Below are 27,041 nucleotides of genomic sequence, written 5' to 3' on the forward strand. Positions count from 1 at the left end.
GATGCGCTGCGGGGGGCAGGGGCGAACAAACCATATGTGCAGCAGGTTCAACTGCACAAGGGCCCATCAAGTAAGGGGGCCCACCGCCAGTGGCATAGCTATAGAGGTATCTGTACGCTGGGCCCGGGCCTTGAGAGGGAGCCCACCCCCGTTAGTGTAACTGTCGCTTTAAGAGCAGAGGGGCTGGTGGGAGTAGACGTGCCCCGCATAGGCAGAAAGTCAGCTCCAAGTCCTCTGACCTGTCCCTGCATCAGGCCGTGCTTCATCCCCCGATAACTTCATGAGGAACAACTGCCTCAGTTCCTCTTCATCCCCGGCATCATGTGGCCCCTGTCTCGGATTACACTGCATTCCCGGTGAGTTGAGGGCCGTGGGCTGTGTGAACAGTAGGTAACTTTATAAAGATGAGTGGGTTAGGGCTTTGCCAGTTTGCAGTGTTTCTCAACAAAAGTGCCTACATGTTGCAAGACTACAACTCCCAGCATGCCAGGACAGTCCTTGGCTGTCCAGGCATGCTGGGAGTTGTAGTTTTGCAACAGCTGGGGACACCCTGGTTGGAAAACACTGATCTATGTCCTATCTATCTATCTCATATCTATCTATCTCTCATATCTATCTATCTATCTAACCAAATTATAGGAGCAGGGGGTTAATGGAAGCAGGGGGCTGGGGGGGTTGTAATGAAAGCAGGGGGGTGTTAATGGAAATGGGCGTGTGTGTGTGTGTAATGGAAGTGCAGGGGGAGAGAATGGAAAGAGGGGCAGGAGTGGGGGTGTATGTGTAATGGAAGCATAGGGAGGGGTTTAATGGAAGCAGGGGGAGGGGGTTACTGGAAGCAAGGGATTAATGGAAGCGAGGGGGGGTTAATGGAAGCAGGGAGGGTAATGGAATGAGGGGAAGGATGGGGTGAATAAAAGAAGCAGGGGGTTAATGGAAGCGCAGTGGGGGGAATGGAAGCGCAGGGGGGAAGGAAGGAGGGGCAGGATGGGGTGAATGGAAGGAGCAGGAGGGGTTAATGGGTGCAGGGGGTAGTGGAAACATGGGGGTGAATGGAAGGAGGGGCAGGATGGGGAGAATGGAAGGAGCAGGGGGTAATGGAAGTAATGGAAGTAGGGGGTGAATGGAAGCAAGATGCAGGAGGGGTGAATGGAAGAAAGAGCAGGGCGGTCAATGGAAGCAGTGAGGGGGGGAATGGAAGCATGAGGGGGGGTAATAGAAGTGGAGGGTGAATGGAAGGAGGGGCAGGATGAGGTGAATGCAAGGAGCAGGGGGTTAATGGAAGCAGGGGGGGTAATGAGAGCGGGGGAGGGGATTAATAGCAGTGGGGGGGGGGGGTCCTGAACAATAGACATATGGGGGGGCAGGCACATTCTTTGCACAGGGGCCCTCTGCTGTCTGTGTCCGCCCCTGGCGGGGGTATATATAAATGCACTGGGGTGTGTATATATATATATATATATATATATATATATATATATATATATGCGCTGGAGGGGGTCATATCTTTATTAATGTGCTGCGGGGGGCATAACAGGCTATAGGCAGAGGTGTTAAAACGGCTGTACATGAGGGATGTTATACCGGGTCTTAACGGATGAATATTTTATTCAGCCCTTAGCACCTGTCATCTCATCTGTTATTATACATCCATTTTTACGCAGAAAACGGATGTTTAATAACGGATGAATGCTCATAGTGTGAAAGGAGCCTTAGAGTCAGAATACTTAATTATGTGTGAAATCAGACATACTGCTATTCATTTGTTGTATATTTAATGCCTGACTCCTTCAGAATTGCAAACTGTGGTAAACTGCAAATTTTTTATGCAATTGCAATGTTTGGCAAAATGCATGTGGTACCACTAATAAAACCTCATGTATGACCACAGGCTCAGACACAGGAGGCCTGTACCTGAAGGCAGTAGTGGGCATTGAGACCTTAGGATCACAGTCAGATTATCATTTAAGAAGTGCAAGCAATAGTCCAACTAATAACAACAAACAATGTAGATCTAAGCCGATAGAATACGAATGTGTGTCTGGTTTTTTACCAGAGGGAATTTTGTGCCTAAAAGTCTCCATTATAAGAGATGCGTTCATCATTGTTTTTACTACATATGTTATAGAACTTTTTGAGGAAGGCCATAATAGGCAGAAACATCAATACAGCCATTTGATTGGTCCAAAAATTACTTTAATAAAATAATTCAGGAACGTAGCCAGGGGTCGTCACCGGGAGATCAGTCAGAATGATGCCGAATCATGGTCCATATAACATAGCCGAGGTCATATCCAGGGGATCAGTCAGGAGGTGGATGGTACCTCAGGTCTCTGGAGGATCCAGGCAGATGCTGTAAAAAACACAATGTTATTATTATACTAGATATAGAGAGAGGGAGTGAACTGGATTTATATAATGTGAAATATTACTTACCTATAGCAGCAAAGCAGGGCCAGGAACAGCATCAAGAACGGAGTGCCGATAATAACGCTTCGTGGGATATACTGGAAGCGATCGCTTAGATCTTGAATCTGTGAAGCAATTGATCTCCGGATTCCTAAAAAACACAAAATCATGTTATTAAAACAGGTATTTATCTTATTTCCTACTATACACATAGAGGAGGATACTTACTCACGAGTCCCTGGTCCTTGGCACTGTCTGTGGGCACGTCATCTCCAGAATGAGGGATGATGGTATTTTCCTCAACTGGAGGCAGAGGACGGCTGCTGACAACGCACATCCAACACACAAAGAAAAATAACTGGAAAATCATTTCCAAAATGCACAAAACACACTAAAAAGAACTGAGCAATGCTCTCTCTCCTATCACTTCTCTCACAAAGAGATCTACAGCTCCTGACCACTGATTCCTTGTAAGAAACTCGGTGATGTCATAATAGTCACTATGTCAGCTGAGACATCACCAAGGGGCAGTGTAACATATTCCCCTTTTCTCCATACAAGGCTTTATTAGTACAATACACATATATATATACACACACACACACACACACACACACACATTTGTATTTTTATCTCCATGGAACTTTTTTCTGTAGGATGGTTTATATTTTTTGTGTAAACATATAGGGGGAGATTTATCAAAACCAGTCCAGAGGAGAAGTTGCTGAGTTGCCCATAGCAACCAATCAGAGCGTTTCTTTCATTTTTAAAAAGGCCTCTGATTGGTTGCTATGGGCAACTCAGTAACTTTTCCTCTGGACAGGTTTTGATAAATCTCCCCCATAGAGAATACAATAGCACTTTGTAAACGCTAAGACATATGTGAATATTGGATATATGAACTATTTTGAACTGTGTTACTGCTCTATATACTATAGTAATAGACTTGAAGTCCACAGCACATATTCTCATCCAATAATTCATGTCCCCAATCTACAAATATGTCATATATGCACTTGCAGTGTGCTGCCGATCAGATTACGCATATGATGGGAACCTACACTAAATAGAGTCACCCCACTAGGGTGTAGGCTACAAAATATTCTCATGGAGGATCCAGCTTTACTCTGCTATTATTAATATGAGCCCTGGACAGATGGGTGGAGTTCACAACCAAGATGGCTGCAGCCACTCGTTTACAAGTCCAATACAATAAAACCTCATTGACTATAGTGAAATCACAGTGAAAATCTGCAAAACAATAAGATTTGGGTCCAGGGATTACTGAGGATCTGACCATGTTTATTCTCCAGTTGCTTACAATTTTCACTTTATGTTCTCACAGCACTTATAGCAGGAAGGATAACATTGTCTTGTACTTAAATGGGTACTCCGTTTCTAGACATCTTCTCTCCTATCTCCTATATAAAGGATAGGGGATAAGATGTCTGATTGTGGGGGTCCCGCCGCTGGGGACCCTCGCGATCTCGGTTGCAGCACCCTAGACATTCGGTGCACAGAGCGAACTTCGCTCCGTGTCGGATGACTGGTGATGCGGGGTGGAGGATCGTGACGTCACGGTCAAGCCCCAGCTTGTGATGTCACATCCACGCCCCCTAAATGCAAGTCTATGGGAGATGCCCCTTCCCATAGATTTGCATTGAGGGGGCATAGCCGTGACGTCACGAACGGGGCATGACTGTGACCTCATGAGCCTCCAGCCCCCCCACAAACAAATCATATTAAAAAAAATATGTGTGTGTGTGTGTGTGTGTGAAACATGTTAACATAGGTAGGATAATTTTCCATGACCAATAATACCAATATACAAGGAGGAAATATCTTCCACCACACATAATAGAATTATACAGACACCATACACAGACCAAAAGTATACAAAGGCCAAAAAATACCGGCGCAGGTAGTCTAGTAGATAGCTATCTAGTCAGGTAGGTAGCTATGTGGCCAGGTAAGAAGTTATATAGGTAGGTAGCCAGCGCATAGTCAGTAAGTAGCTATGTAGCCAGTCAGTTAGGTGGGTAGCTAGGTAGGTAGCTCTGTAGCTAGGTATGTAGCTATGTAGCCAGGTAATCAGGTGGTTAGCTTATTGTAGCCAGATAGTCAGGTGGCTAGCTATGTAGCCTGATAGGCAGCTATGTAGCAAGTAGTCAGGTTGGTAGCTATGTAGCCAGCTAGTCAAGCTGTTACCTGTCACGATTCGGCTGATTGGAGGTGGATCATCTGTGCCAGAGAGGGATTGGCGTGGACCGTGTCAGTGGACCGGTTCTAAGTTGCTACTGGTTTTCATCAGAGCCCGATGGTCTTGCAGCGGCGGTAGCAACCAGGTCGTATCCACCGGCAACGGCTCAACCTCTCTGACTGCTGAGATAGGCGGTGGTACAAGGGATAAGGCAAGAGCAAGGTCGGACGTAGCAGAAGGTCGGGGCAGGCGGCAAGGTTCATAGTCTATAGAAATAGCAGGAGGTCAGGAACACAGTATGGGTAAACACAGTAATAGCTTTCTCAAGGCACTAAGGCAACAAGATCCGGCAAGGAAGTGCAGGGGAAGTGAGGTGATATAGCCAGGGAGCAGGTGGAAACTAATTAGGGTGATTGGGCCAGGCACCATCATTGGTGCACTGGCCCTTTAAATCTCAGAGAGCTGGCGCACGCGCCCTAGAGAGCGGAGCCGCGCGCGCCAGAGCATGACAGCCGGGGACCGGGACAGGTGAGTGACTTGGGATGCGATTCGCGAACGGGCGCGTCCCGCTATGCGAATCGCATCCCCGCCGGCAATGTCAGTGCAGCGCTCCCGGTCAGCGGTCTGACCGGGGCGCTGCAGGGAGAGAAACGCCGCGAGCACTTCGGGGAGGAGCAGGGACCCGGAGCGCTCGGCGTAACAGTACCCCCCCCCCCTTAGGTCTCCCCCTCTTTTTGTCGAGATGTCGCTCCACATGGGACGAGGACATTGGGAGCGATTGTAGAGTCTCCTTCTGGGGGACAGTCCTTCCCTAATAAAAGTTTGAATTACCCCCCTTTTCCAATAAAAAAAAAACACAGTGTAAATAAAAATAAACATATATGGTATCACCGCGTGCGGAAATGTCCAAATTATAAAAATATATCATTAATTAAACCGCTCGGTCAATGGCGTACGCGCAAAAAAATTCCAAAGTCCGAAATAGTGCATTTTTGGTCACTTTTTATATCATTTAAAATAAGTCCTATCAATGCAAAAATGGTACCGTTAAAAACTTCAGATCACGGCGCAAAAAATGAGCCCTCATACCGCCCCATACACGGAAAAATTTAAAAGTTATAGGGGTCAGAAGATGACAATTTTAAACGTATTAATTTTCCTGCATGTAGTTATGATTTTTACAGAAGTCTGACAAAATCAAACCTATATAAGTAGGGTATCATTTTAATTGTATGGACCTACAGAATAAAGATAAGGTGTCATTTTTACCGAAAAATGTACTACGTAGAAACGGAAGCCCCCAAAAGTTACAAACGGCGTTTTTTTTTCAATTTTGTTGCACAATGATTTTTTTTCCATTTCACCGTAGATTTTTGGGCAAAATGACTGACGTCATTACAAAGTAGAATTGGTGGCGCAAAAAATAAGCCATCATATGGATTTTTAGGTGCAAAATTGAAAGAGTTATGATTTTTTTTAAAGGCAAGGAGCAAAAGACGAAAATGCAAAAACGGAAAAAACCCTGGTCCTTAAGGGGTGAAATGCGGATCGCAGCAGATCATTTTGGAGATCTGCTGTGATCCGCATTACATCAGTGCCCCCCCAATTTTACCCGTTCCCGCAGAATGATATATATAAATGTCATGATGTGCAGGTAGTTCGCGCATCATGACATTTATAAATGTCATGCAGTTAACCCGGCGATGCGCGGCATCGCACGGGTTAACTGGCAGAAGTCCCGCTGTTATTAGCGAGGGACAACTTCTTCAAGCCCCCCCAGGACCATCTGTGGATGGTCCTGGTCAGCGATCATTGTGGTTGGTCCCTGTGGACCAATCACAGTGATCGCTGACTGTGGGGGGTTAAAGTTCAGATCCCCCGCTCTTCCCGCCCCTAGAAGTCAGGCAGGGCGGGGGAAGAGGATCCCGGGAGCTGCGGGGGGCCGCGGCACATACCTGCTGTGGGACAGGAGGGTACAGCAAGGACCGGGGACCGTCTAGAAGGCAGCTGCGGCAGGTAAGTGGAAACAGCAGTGAAGATCGCCATAAAGTGATATTAACTGCTGCTTCTAGGAGTTTCAAAACTACAACTCCCAGCATGCCCAGACAGCCCAGACAGCCTTTCACTGTGCAGTGGTCTCCAATCTGTGCTCTTCCAGATTTTGCAAAACTACAACTCTCAGCATGCCCAGACAGTCGAGGCATGCTGGGAGCTGTAGTTCTGCAACATCTGACCCTTCAGATGTTGCCGAACTACAACTTCCAGCATGTCTGGGCAGTCTGGGTATGCTTGAAGTTGAAGTTTTGCAACAGCTGGAGGCACACAGGTTGGGAAACACTGAGTTTTCCAACCAGTGTGCCTCCAGTGGTTGCAAAACTACAACTCCCAGCATGCTCAGACAGCCGAAGGGCATGCTGGGAGTTGTAGTTTTGCAACAACTGGAGGAGAACAGTTGGGAGACCGTTAAGTAGTGGTGTCCAAACAGTAGCCCCCCAGATGTTGCAAAACTTCAACTCCAAGCATGCCCAGACTGCCCAGGCATGCTGTGAGTTGTAGTTTGGCAACATCTGAAGGGCCAGGTGTTACAGAACTACAACTCCCAGTATGTATGGACTGCCTGGGCATGCCGGCAGTTGTAGTTTTGCAACAACTGGAGTCACACTGGTTGGGAAACATTGTCTGTTTCCTAACTCAGTGTTTCCCTACCTGTGTGCCTCCAGCTGTTGCAAAACTATAACTCCCAGCATGCACTGACAAACCGTACATGCTGGGAGTTGTAGTTTGGCAACAGCTGGAGGCACACGGGTTGGGAAACACTGAGTTAAGTAACAAACTCTCAGTGTTTTGCAACCTGTGTGCCTCCAGCTGTTGCTTACGTGAATGCGGAAGACTACGTCAGATTCAGTGGACTGCGACGATGACCAGCGTTTTTTATTTTTTTTATTTCAATAAAATGGTTAAAGAGGGCTGTGGGGGAGTGATTTTTTTTTTTAAATAAAATGTTTTTTCAATGTGTCCGTGTTTTTTATAATTACATTTTCAGGGTTAATAGTGGAAGCTGTCTTATAGACAGAATCCATTACTAAGAAAGGGCTTAGCGTTAGCCCCAAAAACAGCTAACGCTAACCCCCAATTATTACCCCGCTACCCACCACCCTAGGGTACCAACAGGCCGGTACCAACAGGCCCGGTGCATCAAAAAAGGCGTTCCTCGGCCTAGGCTGTAACAGGCTGGCGTCATTTAGGCTGGGGAGGGCCAGTAACAATGGTCCTCGCCCACCCTGGTAACATCAGGCTGTTGCTGCTTGGTTGGTATCTGGCTGATATTAAAAATAGGGGGAACCCTAAGCGTTTTTTTTTTTTAATAAATAAAAAAAAGTGTGTGGTTCCCTCATTTTTTCAGTATCAGCCAGATACCAACCAAGCAGCAATAGCCTGACGTTACCAGAGTGGGCGAGGACCATTGTTACTGGCCCTCCCCAGCCTAAATAACGCCAGCCTGTTACCGCCTAGGCGTGCCATTTTTGATGCTCCGGGCCTGTTGGTAGCGGCTCTTCCTGGAAACCCTGTGGCGGTGGGTACCAGGGTAATAATTGGGGGTTAGCATTAGCTGTTTTGGGGGCTAACGCTAAGCCCTAGCTTAGTAATGGATTCTGTCTACAAGATGCCTTCCACTACTAAGCCTGAAAATTTTATTATGAAAAACACAACACAATGAAAAAAAAATTTTATTTAAAAAAACTCCCCCATAGCCCTCGTTAACCCTTTTATTGACATAAAAAAAAATTTAAATGCTGTTCTTCATCGCAAGCCACAAATTCTGACATAATCCTCCGCATTCACGTATCTAAATTTAAAAGAAAAAACTAAAATTTTGTAAATTTTTTTCTTTCCACACACCAGCAAAAATGCAATAAAAAAGAAAAACTGACTAAACTGACTAAACTGACCGTTTTTCTGGCGTTTTTTATGATGCATTCCTGGCCTCAAAGCAATAGAACAAAATCCCTACGTCCACTTTTCCTGTGAGGTAGAGAAGGAGTGTACGGTAGAGCGAGGGGGGGGAGTTTCTATATTTGCACAAGATTTATCAAAAGAGTGCAACAGCCTTAGTAAATTCTGAGCAAGAGTGTACAATAGACAAGCAGTGTAAAGGGGTAGAACTCTGTCTACAATAGACACATATTGATGAATTCCCCCCTATATCCTTATATGAAGGACATACCTGAGCCCGCACACCAACGCCTAGGTTCCTCAAGTGGCCCAGGACCTAACACTAACCTACCTGTGCCGTATGGGCAATACCAGGGGCCAGTGGGCAATTACAGCAGCATTAGGGCAGACTCACAGCCTGCTCCCAGGTTACCTCCAGTGTGGCTGGGCACATATACAATGGGAGGAGGGAGGCAGACTATAAGCCCCACCCAAGTTGGCTGATATGTTGCCGGCCTCACAGGTGGACCTTAATGCTGCCTAGAAAGTGATCAAGGTGCATTAAATGGGGTTTATACACCTCCAAGTATAAGATTTAGCAACTGACCAGAAGGGCAGGATCTGCTCCCCCAGCATAAATGCACAACTGCATTTGAGGTTAAGCACCTCCTGCCTTTTCAGACCACGTTTTTGTTGTTGCAGAGTTACTTCTGCTAATATTTTGCTGCTGCATTTTATCATTGACAGGGTAAGTTCACATTGGACGTAGTTCTAAAAATCCAAAGCTAAATCTGCAAACATGCCACTATTGCAGATTTTCCTGTGACCCATTAAAGTCTATGGCAGCATATGTGCAGGATATACAATAGTATTAATATACGCTTAGGCACCAATTACACACAAGAAGCCGGTGCTAGGACCGCTCGAAAATGCACCCTCTCCATAGACAGCAATGCATTTCTAAGCAGATTTCACAGAAAGAATCGACATGTGAAATCTTTCTGAGGAGTCCAGATTCTGAATTTTCACAGCAGAAATCCCGCTATGCGAAGGATGCAGCAGAATCCCATTGAAAAATGCAAAATTTAAAGACTTGTTCAATGTTCAGAATCCGTAAAGCAGCATTTCCGCTGCGGAAAAATTTGCTGAACTCTGCCATGTTGACATAGCCTTAAAGGGGTACTCTGCCCTTAGACATCTTATCCCCTATCCAAAGGATAGGGGATAAGATGTCTGATCGCGGGGGTCCCACCCTTGGGGACCGCCACAATCTCCCGGATACACTCTGCATTCATTTAGAGCGTCTGGTGCAGCACCTGAGGCTCGTGAATTCACAGCTGTGCCCTGCTCATGATGTCACGGCCACGCCCCTTCAATACAAGTCTATGGGAGGAGGTGGAATGGCTGTCATGCCCCCTCCCATAGACTTGCATTGAGGGGGCATGGCTGTGATGTCAAGAGTGGGGCGTGACCGTGACGTCACGAGCCTCTTCCCCACATCTCAGTTTGCTCCGTGCACCAGATGTCTGGGGCTCCGCAGTGGCGGGACCCCCACAATCAGACATCTTATCCCCTATGCTTTGGATAGGGGATAAGAATTCTAGGGCTGGAGTACCCCTTTAAGGCTAATGTGATGTCCCAGTACAGTACATGGTCCTGTACTACCCTTAGGCCCTGTCAGGTTGAGTCCCTCAGTGACTTGGGGGCTCCCCTGCATGGTCTCCCCCTGTTGTTCCATAATGTTGTTATATCTCTTTAATGCCTAGCCAGTATCCTTATGTATATATAGAACAGAGGACCTGTGGGAGGTCTCAAGGACGTGTGAGATTGTCACATGTTATGTTGTCACATGATTTATTGTCACATGTTCTCCCAGAGAGCACCAGCTTTAACTATGACGAGCAGCTTGACCAATGGGCTTTAGTCTAGCCCACCACTATATAAAGGGGCGGCCACTACAATTCACTCTCTTCCTTTACTGAGAACCAGCAAGTACAGATCTTAGTGCAAGTGATCAGCAACTGGAAGACCCCACAAGCTACAGTCATTCCAGTAAGTCTCAAGTCTATGTCTGCTGTCACTGAATTTAGTCAAGTCCTGCAAATAGTCAAGACAATCTCAAGTCAAGTTGATTGCAAGTATATTGGTCCAGCAAGCTGTGAGGTCCTTCTGGGTCCTGGCCACCTCTCTGGAAAATCTGGCCTTAGCTGTGAAGATAATTCCATCTGTCTTATACTCAGTAAAGCCTCCGTTTCACAATAACTGGTTGTAGACTCTCATTTCACTAGTAGCAACTGGGATAGTGGAGAAACTGGGCATGTGGTCTTCCAGAACCCGAAAACCACACTGGCGTCACGAACAATAGAGGTTAATACCATCCAGCCTTCGGGGTCAATACCATCTGATCCCACGACTCACACCACTACACCCATGGTCCCGCCATACACCCATGGGTCACCACAATCTTGACGTCATGAACACCCCTTAGAAATTTGCTGATGGGCAACAGAACGGGTGGGGTTTAGGGGGCACTTGCTTTGGATACTCCTCTATCTGCCGTCCGCTGTCCACCTATACCCTGACTAATCTGTCAAATAGTAGCAGGTTGTATTGTATATTTTTAGCTAGGGCTGTTATTATGCAGGACTTCATTATTATATAGGTTGGAGTGATCTGGCATGTATGCTTATATATATGGATTATTGCAAGTGCACTGGGTGGGGTCCCCTTGTTTTGGGTTTCCCCTCCTGTTTGTGCAGTGGCTTTTTGGTCTTTTAGATGTTTTTAAATATCTTTTCTTGCTGTAATTTTGTGTACTTAATAAACTTGATTATATTTGCATATATTTTGGGTGTGCGCTGTATTGTGTATCGCTTTTTCTCTTGGGATGTAGTGTAAGTATATGGGTACGCATGTCAGCACCCCGATATTAGATGTGTTCTGATACAGCTGAGCCTGTTTGCCTTGTTGTGTGTAGAACACTAGGGGTTAACAACATTTTGCCTCCGGGGTTAATACCATCTAATCCAACCACTCACACCGCTACACCCGTAGTCCCGCCATACACCCGTGGGTCACCACAATCTTGGCGTCACAAACACTAGGGGTTAACAACATCTTGCCTCTGGGGTTAATACGATCTGATCCCACTACTCACACCGCTACACCTGTTGTCCCGCCAGGTCCGCCATCAGGGGGGTACAACCCATACACCTGTATGGGGCCCGGAGCTTCAGGGAGCCCAGCCGGCCCTGGACCTTTTTTATTTTTTCGGCTTGTCAGTGAGTGACTGTGACTGTCACTCACTGACCGCTGGGGGCCCGCCAGACTGTGACCGGGCCTTATAATCCGGGGGGCCCGCAAGACCATGGCCCTCTCTTTCTAGGGGTGCAGGCCCCTTAAGAGTCACGGCAGGGCCGGACAGGCCAGGGGCTGATGGTAGTCGACGTGCCCCATGCAGGCACGCATGTCTACTCCAGTCACCTGACCTGTCCCTGCATGATCTCCAGTCCAGACGATCCTCCCCGTGCACAGGAGCAGCAGAAGCCTCCGCTGCACCGATCCCCGGCAGCCAGCAGGGTAGGTTAACTTGCAGGGGCAGGGGTGTTTGCAATGGTTATGAGAGGAGCGGGGGGAGAGGTGCTTGGGGTGTTATGGGGGTGCAGGGGGGAGGGGGGTGATGAGAGGTGCAGGGGGGTGATGAGAGGTGCAGGGGGGGTGATGAGAGGTGCAGTGCAGTGCAGGGGGGTGATGAGAGGTGCAGGGGGGTGATAGGAGCAGGGGGGGTGATGAAAGGTGCAGGGGGGTGATAGGAGCAGGGGGGGTGATGAGAGGTGCAGGGGGGTGATGAGAGGTGCAGGGGGGTGATGAGAGGTGCAGGGGGTGATGAGAGGTGCAAGGGGGGGTAATGAGAGGTGCAGGGGGGACATGAGAGGTGCAGTGCAGGGTGGGTGATGAGAGGTGCAGGGGGGTGATGAAAGGTGCAGGGGGGGTGATGAGAGGTGCAGTGCAGGGGGGGTGATGAGATGTGCAGGGGGGGTGATGAAAGGTGCAGGGGGGATGAAAGGTGCAGGGGGGGTGATAGGTGCAGGGGAGTGATGAGAGGTGCAGGGGAGTGATGAGAGGTGCAGGGGGGTGATAGGTGCAGGGGGTGATGAGAGGTGCAAGGGGAGTTATGGGGGTGATGAGAGGTGCAGGGGGGTTATGGGGGTGATGAAATGTGCAGGGGGGTTATGGGGGTGATGAGGAGAGGTGCGGGGGGTTATAGTAATGATGAGGAGAGGTTTGGTGGGGGTGATGAGGAGTGATGAGGACACAGAGGATAAGAGGGGGTGTATATGTATATATGATGTATATGCATGTATGGCAGTTTGATATTCAGGATACAGTGTATGGCAGTATTATATTTGGTGAATACAGTGTATAGCAGTATTATATTTAGTGGGTATAGTGTATAGCAGTATTATATTCAGGGTACAGTGTATGGCAGTCTTCTATTCAGGGTACAGTGTGTGGCAGGATTATATTTAGTGGATACAGTGTACAGCAGTATTATATTCAGGGTGTAGTGTATAGCAGTATTATATTCAGGTTACAGCGTGTGGCAGTATTATATTTAGTGGGTATAGTGTATAGCAGTATTATATTCAGGTTACAGTGTATGGCAGTATTATATTCAGGGTACAGTGTATGGGAGTATTATATTCAGGGTACAGTGTGTGGTAGTATTATATTCAGGGTACAGTGTATGACAGCATTATATTCAGGGTACAGTGTGGGGCAGTATTTTATTTAGGGTACACTTGGCAAGGTTATAATGATTACTGTCTTCATGCAGAGGATGAGGTTCTGCTGACAAAGTGAGGAGCCAATGATGTCTGGATGTCAGACTCTGCAGAGAAGATGGAGCTGGAGGAAGACCTGGTCTCTGGACCAGATGAAGAAGAAAAGATAACAGAGAAGATATCACTCAAGTCAGGAGACGTCACTCAGGTCACTGATATCATTGTGTGTTCTCCTGACTGTCCCATCAGAGCTGTAGTCACTTGTAAGTTCTGCAGTGATGATGGGTATAACTGTGTCCAATCTGTGTCTCTCCAGCTGTTACAAAACTACAACTCCCATAATGCCTGAGGCTCTCCAGACATGCTGGGAGTTTTAGCTTTCCAACAGCTGGAGAACCACTTCAACTGAGGTGATCGGTGGGGGTCTCAGCAGTCGGACCCCCACCAAAAAAAATGGGCGGCTTATTCTTAAATGCCCGTGCGGTGCTGTATAACACTGTGCTATTAAAGGAGTTTTCTGGGAAAAAATTACTTATCCCCCTATCCAAGGATAGGGGATAAGATATAGATCGCAGGGGGGTCGAAGCGCTGGGACCCCCTGCGATCTCCTGCACGGGGCCCCGGCAGTTTGCTGGAAGCTGACGTTTGTACACCACAGTAAGCCGCGGCTGGCGCACCCCCTCCATGTATCTCTAAGGGGTACATTAAGGGGCGTGTCAGCCGGTGCTCCGTGCGGGTACGGCATGTACCCCTTTCCAGCCGAGATAGCAAGGGGCCCAATGCTCTGACCCCGCACAATCTATAACTTATCTCCTATCCTTGGATAGAGGATAAGTTATTTTTTACCAGGCAACTCCTTAAATAGCACAATGTTATACAACACCGCACTCTGTTCTAATCTAATTAGAAATATATATATCTAGAAAATAAAATAAAAATGGCGGGCAGGCCCTGGGAGGGGGGGGGGGGAGCCCAGGCCTTGAGCTGTGTAAGGGGCCCCGGAATTTCTGATGGCAGCCCTGGGTCCCGCCATACACCCTTGGGTCACCACACTAAGGGGGGCATGTATCAATGTTGGTGTATAATAGATTGAAATGTAGACGTTTTCAGGTGGTGCAAATTTGGCGCAATTGCGCCAAATTTACCATTTTAGCGCAAGGCCCTTGATAAATTGGGCTGAAAGGTCACAATTGATCCAAGGTGGACAAGAGTGGAAGTTGCCTTGCAAAACGGTCTATCCTGCATCAAGGTATGTTGGTCTATTCAGTGATACATGTCTGTTGTTCCCAAGGCATTTTCTTTATATTAAGGTTGTTGTTTCTGCATTTTCCTTTAACATTTAGATAATGTCCCAGGAGATTGCAGAGGATTTATCCTTCGCAGGAGATACTAGTGCACCTGGTCCCTCTAATGTGTGTGTTTATAATACTCGTCGTTTAGGGTATAGCAAGCATAAAAACTTTTCCCAGCGCGAAATGTTGGTTTTGGTTGAAGAGGTATGTGTTAATCTTTTTTGTGTTTAAAATTTGTTTGTCATTCGTCGTGTTTGATTTTTCATTTTGGTGTGATTGATATTGTAGGATATAGTATTTTCTTTGGAAACTAGACTTTTTCTTTGTTTTGCTAACATTCAATGCTGCTTGTGGTTAAAGCTAGTATTTATTGCAGTCTTCTTGAAACTGGGGCCCTCCCGATGTTCTCCAACTACAATTCCCAGCATGGCCGTACATCTGTTGGCTGTCTGGCCATGCCTGGAGTTAGTTTTTTTTGCAACATCTGGAGGGCCCCAGTTTGAAGCCCGCTGCTTTCTTGTTTGTTAACCTATTTGTTCTTGTTTTATGTTAAATGTTGTCCACATAGACTTGGTAGTGTTTTAATATGTGTGTGCTTTCTACACCTGTACGTCTCATATTATAAGTTACATTGTGTTATCTAATACCCCAGGACCATTAAAGTATATGTGTTTTGATGGGTATTTTACACAGTGTTATTGATTTGTAACAAAAGCATGATGGCCCTGGTTGCACTCTTAAAAATATGCTGCCTTCAATCTGGCCAATCAATTATCTCCGGTTCCAAATCCCTTAGAGCCTGTACACATGTGCTTGCTGTGTGTCTGATTTTAGCTAGTTAGCTTGTAGGCACATTGGTGGAGATTTATCCAAACCTGGGCAGAGGAAGAGTGGTGCTGTTGCCCCTGGCAACCAATAAGAAAGCTTACTTCATTTTTCACAGGCATCTTCAAAACTCCAAGAAGCAATCTGCTTGGATGCTATGGGCAACTGCCCTACTCTTCATCTACACAAGTGTTGCTAAATCTCAACCATTTTGCTTTTCTAGCTTTGGAACAATTGTAACTATCTATCTTGTTAAGTTCCCTTAAAAGCAAGACTTGTGTGAACATAAGCTTTTAGGTGTTCATTACCTATCTTTTTTTTAGCCATATTCCTTACCCACATTTGCCCATTTTTTTTTTTTTTTTTGGGTCTGGTTTAGTTTGGTTTTTTGGTTGGTGGTTAATTCAAATGTATTGCAGATTGTAATCTTAATGACAATTTTTTTTTTGTAGGTTGTTTTGCAATTTGACGACCTGTTTGTAAATAAGTCACAAACGACTCTTGGTTTTCGGAATAATCTGTGGAAGGAAGTTCTCGTTTGTGTTAATGCAGTTGGAGTGGATAAGAGGAATGTGGGGCAAATAAAAAAAAAATGGAATGACTTGCGAAGCCAAGTTAAAAAAAAAATGGGTATTTTAACCAAGCAAAGGCGAGGAACTTCTGTTGTTCCTCATGTTAACATACAATTTAGCACCATGAAGGAACTGGTCAGAAAAACTTTTGCCACTGAACAAATAGAAGGGGTTGCTGATCTGGATGTGATGGCTTTAGCACACCAGAGGCATGGTGAGTTATTTCCTATTTGTTCTCTGCTTCTCATCTAAATTGCTGGTGATCGCGCCCCCTCCCGTAGGCTTGCATTGAGGGGCGGAGCACGACGTCACACGGGGGCAGAGGTGTGACGTCACACGCTGCCGGCCTTGTAGTCGCCCGTAATCAGAGTCAGAGACAACCCGCTGCGGAGACTGATTACAAACAGGGTGCCGCGGGCATGATCACGGACGTCCCCAGCTGCGGGACTCCCGCAATCAGGCATCTTATCCCCTATCCTTTGGATAGTGTAAAAGATGTGTAAGCACCAGAATACCCCTTTATTGTTGGCATCTTCGTAGTCAAATGTTAAAGGGGTACTCCCCTGGAATTTTTCTTTATTTTTTTTAAGTAATCAACTGGTGTCAGGAAGTTAAAGGGGTTATCCTGGAAAAAACTTTTTTTATATATATCAACTGGCTCCAGAAAGTTAAACAGATTTGTAAATTACTTCTATTAAATAAATCTTAATCCTTTCAGTACTTATGAGCTTCTGAAGTTAAGGTTGTTCTTTTCTGTCTAAATCCTCTCTGATGACACCTGTCTCGGGAAACGCCCAGTCTAGAAGAGGTTTGCTATGGGGATTTGCTTCTAAACTGGGCGTTTCCCGAGACAGGAGTCATCAGAGAGGATTTAGACAGAAAAGAACAACCTTAACTTCAGAAGCTCATAAGTACTGAAAGGATTAAGATTTTTGAATAGAAGTAATTTACAAATCTGTTTAACTTTCTGGAACCAGTTGATATATATCTAAAAAAAAAAAAAATTCCTGGAATAACCCTTTAAATAGATTGGTAAATGACTTCTCTCCAAAAATCTTGACCCTTCCAGTACTTATCAGCTGCTGTCTAAAACCAATACATTTTTCGTTTAGTTTTTTTGGTCTGACAACATTGCTCTCTAATGACACCCCTGTCCGTGTCAGGAACTATCCGGATTAGAAGCATTTCCCCCTAGAAAACCTATCCTCTTAGGGATAGTTTCTGACACGGACAGGGGGTGTCAGTAAAGAGCTGATAAGTACTAGAAGGATCAAGATTTTTTAATCAAAATAATTGAAAATTGTGTTTAACTTTGTGGCACCAGTTGATTCAAAATATAAAAAATCTAAATGTTTTCCAGTGGAGTGCCCCTTTAATGCTCATGCAAACATTTGCAAAAACAGTGTCGTAATACACAAATGGCTTCTCCAACATGTTGTAGTCTATTTTGCCAAACGTGTAACCCTCTAAATTGTGAGTTGCCCATAGCAAACAATCACAGACATTATTTAAGTTTAAAATAGGCGTGTGACAAATCACTACAGTGGTCTGTTTTTGACCCCCCAAGAAAATGTCCTCATTTAGCTTGGGTCAGGTATTTGCTAATCTCCCCCCTTGTGTTCTCCAAAATTGTGAACACAAAGTCAAATTTTCAATTAACCTTTATTAAGTCTGTTAAAATATAAATGATGATTTTGCAAAATGTAACACAAACACACCTAAAGTCCGTAAACCCAAGTGAAAAGATTATTTCTAAACATTTAACGTACTGGTGCACCAAAGTAAAACTCACGACATGTGTGATCTCCAAATTCAGACATACTACAACATATATGTTACAATAAGGGCTCCTCACTATGCACATACCAAAGTGTGTTACATACCTGATATCCCCTTAACAAACACTTAGGGGGAGATTGGACAAAACCTGTCCCGCAAAAAGTGACTGACTTGCCCATAGCAACCAATCAGCTTGCTTCTTTCACGTTTAACAAGACCTTGGCAAAATGAAAGAAGCAATCTGCTTGTTTGCTATGGGCAACTCAGCAACTTTGCCTCTGGACAGGTTATTACTAAGCTCCCCCACTGGGCATATATATTGCGTTACGGTTATTACTGCTGTCCTTTTTTGTACTAACTCTTTTTAGTGTTCATAATTTTTTTTTTTTTTTTTTTGGGTGTTGTTCTTTGGAGAAGACAATACTTCACCGATAGCACCACCAGTTGAGGAGCCCGAAAGACCAGCTGATCAACCACCAACTGCGGACATAGCACAGGAGACAATTCCCCAAGAAATTGAGACTGGGTCAATTGAGGAAGATATCAACAATGACATAGGGTTCACTCCAGCTCAAACTCGGTTCTTAAATGATTATACTGAGCGAAACCAGGCAAATCTTAAGGTGATTGCTAACGCTGTCGTAAATATTGATCATTCCTTGAAAGTAATGTGTCAACTCTATGCCCAAAGTCTACAAAGCCAAGGTGTCAGCCAAGTAGCAGTTGACCCACCTACCATTGTTAACATTAATGTTGAGACACATCCAAGCACTAGTTTGGGTAGTGTGTCACCACAACCTGCCTCATTAAACTTGTCTGTTGAAGGAGATGTGGCCTCAACCTCATCAGGGCTCACTTTACATTCGGTTTCAAATTATTCTGGTTTATTCCCCCGGTCTCGCTCATTAACACCAAACATAAATACTCAGTCAGATTTATTTGCTCAATCCCCTCCTCAGTCCTCAGTTCTAGATTTGTCCACACATAGGGTAACATGCCCCACACCACCAGTTCTTGCCTCACAACAGACCAATAATCCTTCCTCTACTAGGGCTGAATATTTGATGGATGTTAAAACAGAAATGGGGTCAGTTCTCTGTAGTTCCCTTCCACCTAAAAAAAGGCTAAAATCTTTTCCAAATTTTGATTGTTAGCTAACAATTTGTTTGTGTTTACATCTAGTTGTTGTGGACTTGTTCTAGTTTATTTTAAAAAAAGGCGTAGATTATGTCCCTTTAAACATGACTACCTATCCCACGTGCATTTTTGTTTTTCTTGGAAATTTAGTTAATTTTCTTATTTTTGAAAATTTTACCAACATGTATAAGACAGAAAGGCATCTTCCTCCTTTTTTTTTTTTTGGTTTTTGCTTCCATAAATGTGAAACAATCGCACAAACATATAACTGCTATGTTTTTTTTTTGGCGAATATAATACCATATGTAAATATATACAGATATGTACAACTCTAATCTGATTTGAGTCTTAACTTGTGTGGTGTGTTATTTTTTTGAGAAAAGATAAATAATTAAAACAAATGTGTGGGAAGGTAAACTCCTTAGTATAATATCCAGGTTTACTTAATTGTCTCTCATAGTTGTGTATTCCTAAATGATTGCCATTTTTGGCTCAATTATACCAAGAAAATTCCAAAAATTAAATGTGGGGGGAACAATCAGGAGTCAGTTAACACAAGACAAAACAAGTAGTCCACAGCAGGAAAATACAACATTTAATCTGGCCAACTGAGTTTCCAAGGTAACATTTAATCTGAAAGACACTACTGTAAAATTAAATATGTAAAAGGCTCTAACACATTTCCAAAAGAATTTTGCAAAAATTAGTTTCTAAAGAACCGATGTGTAATTTCCTGCTGTCTTGCCCGACCTTCATGCGTGCCTTCTTGTCTATATTCCCCTTGACATGCTATATGTTCGCGTAAATCTGATGCTATTTCAATAGGAATTTGATGAGTATTTGCAATATTATGTAGAATACAGCATGCAATAACAAGTTTACCCACAAATTCTGGCTTGTAGAGTAGGGCACCACCAGTGATATCCAGGCACCGGAAACGGCTTTTTAGTATGCCAAAAAGCCTCTCGACCTGGGTTCGTGTTTTAACATGTGCCCTATTGTACTTTTTCTCTGCAGCTGTTGAAGGATTTAAGTATGGGGTCATCAGCCAAGACTGCAAACTATACCCATTGTCACCTGCAAGAATATAATAATTCCATATTAAAAACATTTTAATTCCTGTCCCCCTTTTTTGTTATTTTCAAAAAGGATAATAATGTGGAAACGGTAGAGGCCATCTGGCTCAAAATACTACTTATCAACAAACCACACAATAGCTGCATAAGATGACCTGGGTAGCTGAAGGAGAGATCCTGTGGATTAACTGCATCACCATACATGAAATCACACATCTTATCCCCTATCCTTTGGAAAGGGGCTAAGATGCGATGGACAACTTTCGTCCAATGCAAGTAAGCTATCCGTGTTTGAATGTGTGCAACTTGCCCAAAATTCAGAATACAGAGCTCTCTAAAAACAGGGAACTAGTCCCTTTACACCAAACACATATGAATGAATGAACATCATTTTACATGATTGTAAAGAAATGTGCCGGAACCCACCTAGAAGCAAGCCATCTCCAAAGGAACCATTTGCAAACATGTTTCCTAACAAGCTCTGTTGTAAAATATAGGAATCATGGTTTGAGCCTGGGTATGATGCCACTACATCCAGAATTTCAAAATTGGGCCCACACACAATTTGGACATTGAGGGAGTGGAAAAGTTTACGATTGCGGTAAATTGCCTCAAATTGGGCCGGAGGAATCAATGCCACATGTGTGCAATCGATAAGGCCAAGAATGTTTGGGAATCCAGCCTTTGCATAAAATTTAGCCATCATTTGCCTCTGTTCCAAACTGGTTAGCGGAAATTTAATATAATCATTTACAACATTGTAAAGGGCTTCAACCACTTCGTGAACAATCCTTGAGAAAGCTGACTGACTTATTCCAAATTTGGAAGCTACACAATATTGGAAGGAGCCCGATGCGAGATAATGCAGCACAGCTATTAACTTTGTCATTCCAGGAATGGCTTGACTACGTTTTGTCTTTCTTTCCAAACTAGGTTGGATTTTGCTGTAGAGTTCTTCAATTGCTTGTCGACTTAATCTAAACTGCTGTCTTATCTCCATTTCAGAAAAAGAACTGAGTGCCACACGCTCTCTGAACACTCTTGGCTGACGACGTTTTGTGATTAAGGACTGAGGTTGTGTTTCCTCATTCTGCCACATCATCATTATGGGTAAGTGTGCCTCCATTGTAATCTTGTTTTAGTGAGACTGTAAGAAAACAAAAAATCAAAAAAGGTTAGCTAGATCCAACATTTCTTAAAGGGGTACTCCATTTTCACCTAATCTACATATCACTAAAATCTTTATCTAACCTGAGGATTTCAAGGTCCAGACTCCTTTGCTATCCTGCACAAGCCTAACACCAATATTGTAAAAATAATGCGCGCACTCGATCCAGTCGCTATGCATCTCTGCTCTATTATGGATTCTCGCATTGGGTGTTTGGACTGACCCCAGGGCCAAATCTGTGTGTTCCATGCTGTTAGTAGTTCTCCCCAATTTGGTCAAGATGTGTTACCCCAAAAAAATTAGTACAAAACAAGTTTGGAATGCTTCTGATGTTAAAAAGCAAAGAAACAAAGAAAATTCCCTAAACAAAAATGTTAATCTTTGTGGAATACACCAAGTTATGGCGAAGGAAACCAAAAAAAAAAAAAAGGGCCGTAACACTGGAATGTAAGCCTCAAAAAGCCTATACGTTACTGACCTACTGGACATTGCAAGGTACGTTGCTGAAACTTTAACCACAGCAAAAAAAAAAATGTGTCCGCAAAATTGCCTATAACAAAATCGCAAAATGAACAGACATTTGCATGGCCCAACATTAACTGAAAAATTTAGCAAACTACTAAATTAGCTAAAAATAATTAGATCAAATCCAGATTAATTAGATTTGGTTTGGGGAGGGGGGTGGGTGGTTGCTGATGAAATTGCAGTAATATATAGTATAGGTCAATGTTTCCCAACCAGGGGTGCCTCCAGCTGTTGGCAAACTACAAATCCCAGCATGTTGGACTATATATTAGTATCTAGTCTAGCCTATATTACATACTCCTATATAGTTCCACATGCTGGGAGCTGGAGTTTTGCAACAGCTGTAGGCACCCCTAATTGGGAAACACTGATATATACTATCTCCTACTATGTAGTCCCACATGCTGGGAGTTGTAGTTTTGCCTTACCGTCTTACTGTAAATTAATCAGCACCCCCTTCCACAACCCAAATCAAATTAGTTTTATTGATTTAATCAACATTTGATAAAAAGCCTAATAAGTTGATTTTGTTGGGGGGGCAGGCAGGCCTTTAGCTGTTTAAGGGGCCCCACTATTTGGGATGGCAGCCCTGCCTAGCAATACATACAGGTTATAACATTAAACCTCATCTACATTGTTGTTAATGTTTGCAATTTTTGGCCTGATTACCCATTATACCATTTGAAGGCTGCCTTACCTCAGTCTCTCCAGGTTGCTCGGTGTGAGTGTGAGTAGCTCCGCCATTTCTTATTTATTTCGCGGGGTTTTGGTCCCTGGTAATTTTATTTTTGGCGCAAGTCCGTTTAAAAATTGCGCAATTGCGCCAAAAAAAACAAACTAATGCACGGCGCCAACCAATAGCAAGAGCCCAAACCAGTTAACCAATGCCTATCATGCCTGGGGGACATGTGATCGCAACGACGCCACTGGGAAACAGTAAAGAACGCCACTGCGGAGCTGCAACCGAAAGGAAGGTATGTTTCAGCCAAAAGCAAAAAACATTTCTCCATAACATTAACTTAGGTAAGTTAGATTATAAAAACCTACTGCTCGTTATCCCATGGTCCAGGATGCAAGTAAGGAGGTCAGTTAAAGACAGTTTGAAGCAGGGAGACCATCAGGGGGGAGACAGGCGGGACACCTGGAAGGAGCACTGGTACAGTCAACAATGTCACTCACTGGCGGACAGTGTAATAGAGATATCCCTGTGTCATAAATTAGATCTTCATGATGCAGGGATGTCCCAGGCCCTTGCTGCGCAATGAGCATGCGGACACTCATGTTCCCCTCACATAGAATGACCACCTGACATTTGCCCCTCACCTAGAATGGCCCATGTCCTGTGCCACTTGCGTAGAATGCCCCCTGAGGGGGCAGGACAGGAAGCATTATATGGGAGGGAAACATGACGGTACCATTAGATGTGAGTGGCAGAGGACATGGGGCACAGGACAGGGGGTATTAGCTCGGAGGGGCACATGACAGGGCCTCCCCCGTCATCTGCCCATATAATGGCCATGACTTAGAATTCACCCCTGTCATGTGCCCCTCCCACATAATGCCCCCCATTACATGTGACCCTCACATCTAACGCCACCCTGATGTGCCCATCACTTCGAATAACCCCTGTCCTGTGACCTTCACATATAATGACACATGTGGTGAGGGAGTGCCTCCATTTTTAATTTTTATTGTTGGCCCAAAATTAATTAGAAAGACCCTGATAGAGGGCATACAGCTACCTATGTTGCCATACAATTTGATAGTCGTGCACAAAGGGTCACTAGGTATTTTGGCAAAAAACATGTTGGTTTGGTAAAGAGGCAGCATTTTGTGTGTGAATTTTAAACCAAATGTTTGTGGTGTGCTCTCCCAGGTTCGGTGTTTACCAAAACCGAAAAGCTGATTGTCAACTCAGAGAAGACGTCACTTGTGAGTAGCCCTATGTCATTTGGCATGCACATCAAATAATTAGCAACACATTATTTGACTGCCCTGTAGTTTGATCGAATGTAATTCTGTAAAACTATTTAGGATCCCAAATTTTTGTGCTGGCTGGGCGGGGGAAGCATTTCTTCCAGGTGGGGTGGGTGGCGCTTTGGGAAACAGACCTCAAGCTGGTTAAGGATACATTACCTTTGTTAGTGCAAACATGGCCATCTAAAATAATTTCTAACATAAAATTTTGCCCAGTTGGCCCAATGCCTTGGACCCACCCTAAAAAATTTGAACATATGGCTAGGGTAAATTTTACAAATATTAATGGAGACATGTTTTCAGACATAGAACACTGTGATGTTTCTTACTTCCCTTTAAGTCAGATAAATCCATGCCTGATCTTCTTTGGTATCATATTTCAGATCTGTCAAGAATTCAAAAACGTGGGTGAGGATGTCCAAACAACCACGCACTGAGCAGTCCAAAAGTGTCACGTCAGGTAGGCTACATTCCATACTGAGATGAGAACATTATTTCATACAACACAAAACAAAAACTCCAAATGGTCGTGTGATGTTACGCAGCATGTGTAAGTGCTTGATTGAAGCCTAAAATGACCACGATAAGCTGACACACTTTACCAATGTGCGAGGCAAGGCACATGCCAAAATCTCGCACACATAGATGGAGATGACTAAAAACCTGCCCAGATGTCCAATTTCGCAGTTTGACGGAGAAATTTTTTTTCGGGATGGTTGAATTTGGTGGAGGCATTGTTTAAAATGAAAACTGCAATCTGATTGGTGGTGCTTTGAAACGGGTCAACTTCTACTCTGTACCGGTTTGTAAAAAGCTACAACAATGTGTAGCTAGGCAGATGGCTGAGGCAATGTTTGAGGCTACTGCACATGCACACAGCAGCTCGCACATTGCAGTGGGTCTGCTTGGTGCTACCTATTTTGGTTATGTTCACCCTCTTCAGAGTGTGAACAGAATCTCCAATAGCTTAATTCAGCCAGCGGAGATTCAGACTGCCAGGCGGCCGCTTTAGGACCGCGCCACACTGCCCCATCAACATTGACTGTAATTACATGTTATTGTTGTGCTTTACATTCATTGGCAAAATATTGCACAAATGAAATTCCACAGTGTGAACAGGTCTCGGGGAGACCCATTTGCAATAATGTAATGTTCACAACACGGACTTACGATTGTGGAATTCCGCGCAAAGTCCGTAGTGGGAACATACCGTTACAATCCAAGCAGGCACATGTAAAGGCAGCATACAGTGGTCATTAATTGGCAGCTAAACATCATCAAATCTGCTGGGTATCCATTTAGATGAACGTACACTCAGATTTAACATGGAATGTGGCTGTGTTCAAAAACAGAGAAAGTAATTGTAACAAGTGTAGAAACAGTACAGTGGTCCCTCAACATCCGATGGTAATTTTATCCAAACCACCCATCGTGTGTTGAATCCATCGTATGTTGAGGGATTGTTGCAATGTAAAAAGTACATTATATACTGACCTGTCCCCGCCGCTCCTGACAGCGTCCTCACCGCTCCTGATGCTGTCCCATGGGTTCCTGCTGCTGTCCTGCTGCTCCGTCGTCTTCTTCGGGGTCCTCCGTCATCTCCGGCATTTTCTACGGGGTGCGTGCCTCGCTTTCTGGTGATGTTATTACGTTGCTGCGCCGGGACGGCATGCGCAGCGATGTAATAACTACACCAGAAAGCGAGGCTCGGACCAGGGGGAAGTTGCAGGAGACGCCAGAGAATCGCAAAGAGGACCTGGAGCAGCGGGGCTAGGTAAGTGAAGCTGCCGGGGATGCTTAAACTGCTATCCCACAGCAGCTTAAGCATTTTGGGCTGTCGGATAGCAGTTAATGCAATGGCCCCGACATCTAAAAACATCGTATGTCGATGCTGACATCAACATGCGATGGCCTCTGAGAGGCCATCATATGTCGATTTGATCATATGTCGGGGCCATCGCATGTCGGGAGGTTACTGTACATGATATGGGAGTAAAATATGTGTTGGACCTATTCTTTTGCCAATTTTTAAACATGTGCAGAGCAAGAGTATTTCATTTGGACATTGCAACATTTGGGTTGGTGGTCTGCCCAAAAATTGCTACTGTCAAGTCCAACACTGTTCCTCTGTGTGTGGGTATTTTGGCTTTTAAAAAGCTTAGAAAAATATGTAACAAATTAGAAGCACAACATATATAACAGATATTTCATGATTCCACTTTTCATTCTTTCAGAGAAAAGACAGTCCACAAATGCCAGACAACGGGGGCAAACCTTCCATCATAAAGAACTTGTGGATATGGTTCGGCTCATTGATGAGTTGAGTGCCACACGTGCCCCAAGAGGGCAGGTGAACCAGCAAAAACATGACATAATGTCTCAAGTAGCTACCTATCTTAAGGAAAAATATGGAACATTCCACACTTCCAAACAAGTAAAAAAACGGTTCTCCGACTTAAAGGTTCGCAAAACTCGTAGACTGGGGTCTATTCGCCGACAGATTGCTGAAGGTAAGTACATATATTATGCTAAGTAACACTGACAAAAAAAAAGAAAATTAGGCAAAACAGGGAAGTAAAGCCTAGGGGAGTTCATTAAAAACATGTGAAAAGGAGATGTTGCCCATAAGCACAAATTTGACGCACTCTTTTAATTTCAAATGTGATTGTTAAAAAGTAAGTAAGCCAAGTTTTTGTTGGGTTGGGGAAACTAGTTAGGATTACTTTGTTTTCTGAACTATGGGGCCATGTTCGTGGAGTTAAGGTGTCAAAAGAAATCTTTAAGTTTAAAGGAGTTTTTCAGGAAAACCCACACTTTTGAATTTCCCAAAAGTAGATAGGTTAAGTAGGTGATTGTGGGTGTTCCAATCCTGCTAACCCCGCTAGCTCCTGTACAGGGTCATGTAAGGTAAGTCTGCATTAAGGGTTCCAACAAAGGGACACGGTGCATCGGCCAACACACCCCCACCATGTATCCCCCTTCTTATTTTTCCTTTCCCGCAGTGCGAAGAATGTCACATGATGCAGAGTTGCTGTGGAGACGGGGGAAGCCACGACAGGTTAGCTGACGGAGTGTTTATCCACGTCACTTCCGGCACCAGCGTGTGCGTCCCTTTCGTATCCGCAGCAACGGAGCATCGTGAGCGCACTTGTATGACGTAATATATGAGGAATGTTAGGGCGGCGGATGCTTGTTAGCTAGTCCCCACCTCTGTTTTACGTCAGGATTAGGGTCAGGTATTTAAGGGAGGATATGGGAGTACGACAACAAACTGGAAGAAGCACTTTACGTGCAAAACGGGCGTTGCTCGTGCGGTTGTCTGGCCACCTGCACCATTTTGTATGTTCACTCATGCTGCTGGAAATAA

The 27,041-nt window shown here is 44.5% G+C and overlaps 2 protein-coding genes across 4 annotated transcripts in view; one reads left to right on the forward strand and one right to left on the reverse strand.

Moving 5' to 3' along the window:
* Positions 1 to 218: 218 nt before the first annotated feature.
* Positions 219 to 27,041, forward strand: part of LOC130275755 (uncharacterized) — a 28,822-nt gene continuing 1,999 nt past the window's right edge. The window contains exons 1-5 of one of the 3 annotated variants that reach the window (XM_056524108.1): positions 219 to 356; positions 21,010 to 21,114; positions 23,574 to 23,629; positions 24,058 to 24,134; positions 25,909 to 26,184. In XM_056524108.1, the coding sequence (XP_056380083.1) occupies positions 24,089 to 24,134; positions 25,909 to 26,184 (322 nt within the window). In that variant the 5' untranslated portion in view covers positions 219 to 356; positions 21,010 to 21,114; positions 23,574 to 23,629; positions 24,058 to 24,088. Of the gene's footprint in view, positions 357 to 14,395; positions 14,820 to 15,892; positions 16,227 to 18,208; positions 18,415 to 21,009; positions 21,115 to 23,573; positions 23,630 to 24,057; positions 24,135 to 25,908; positions 26,185 to 27,041 lie in introns of those variants that run through there. The other 2 variants (XR_008844889.1, XM_056524107.1) reach the window with 2 other exon arrangements.
* Positions 19,516 to 21,130, reverse strand: LOC130275754 (putative nuclease HARBI1). The gene is made up of 2 exons (XM_056524106.1): positions 20,431 to 21,130; positions 19,516 to 20,005 (listed from the first exon to the last, which is right to left on the reverse strand). The coding sequence occupies exons 1-2, from the start codon at positions 21,128 to 21,130 to the stop codon at positions 19,632 to 19,634; spliced, it is 1,074 nt and encodes a 357-aa protein (XP_056380081.1). The 3' UTR covers positions 19,516 to 19,631.

This window comes from Hyla sarda, chromosome 6 (assembly GCF_029499605.1).
Source record: "Hyla sarda isolate aHylSar1 chromosome 6, aHylSar1.hap1, whole genome shotgun sequence".
Taxonomy (NCBI): Eukaryota; Metazoa; Chordata; class Amphibia; order Anura; family Hylidae; genus Hyla; species Hyla sarda.

Coding starts and splice junctions, on each gene's coding strand:
- LOC130275754 (XM_056524106.1), bottom strand. CDS start 21,130: ATGGAGGCACACTTACCCATAATGATGATGTGGCAGAATGAGGAAACA. Junction 20,006..20,430: donor TGGAGATGGCTTGCTTCTAG/GTGGGTTCCGGC, acceptor ATATTCTTGCAG/GTGACAATGGGTATAGTTTG.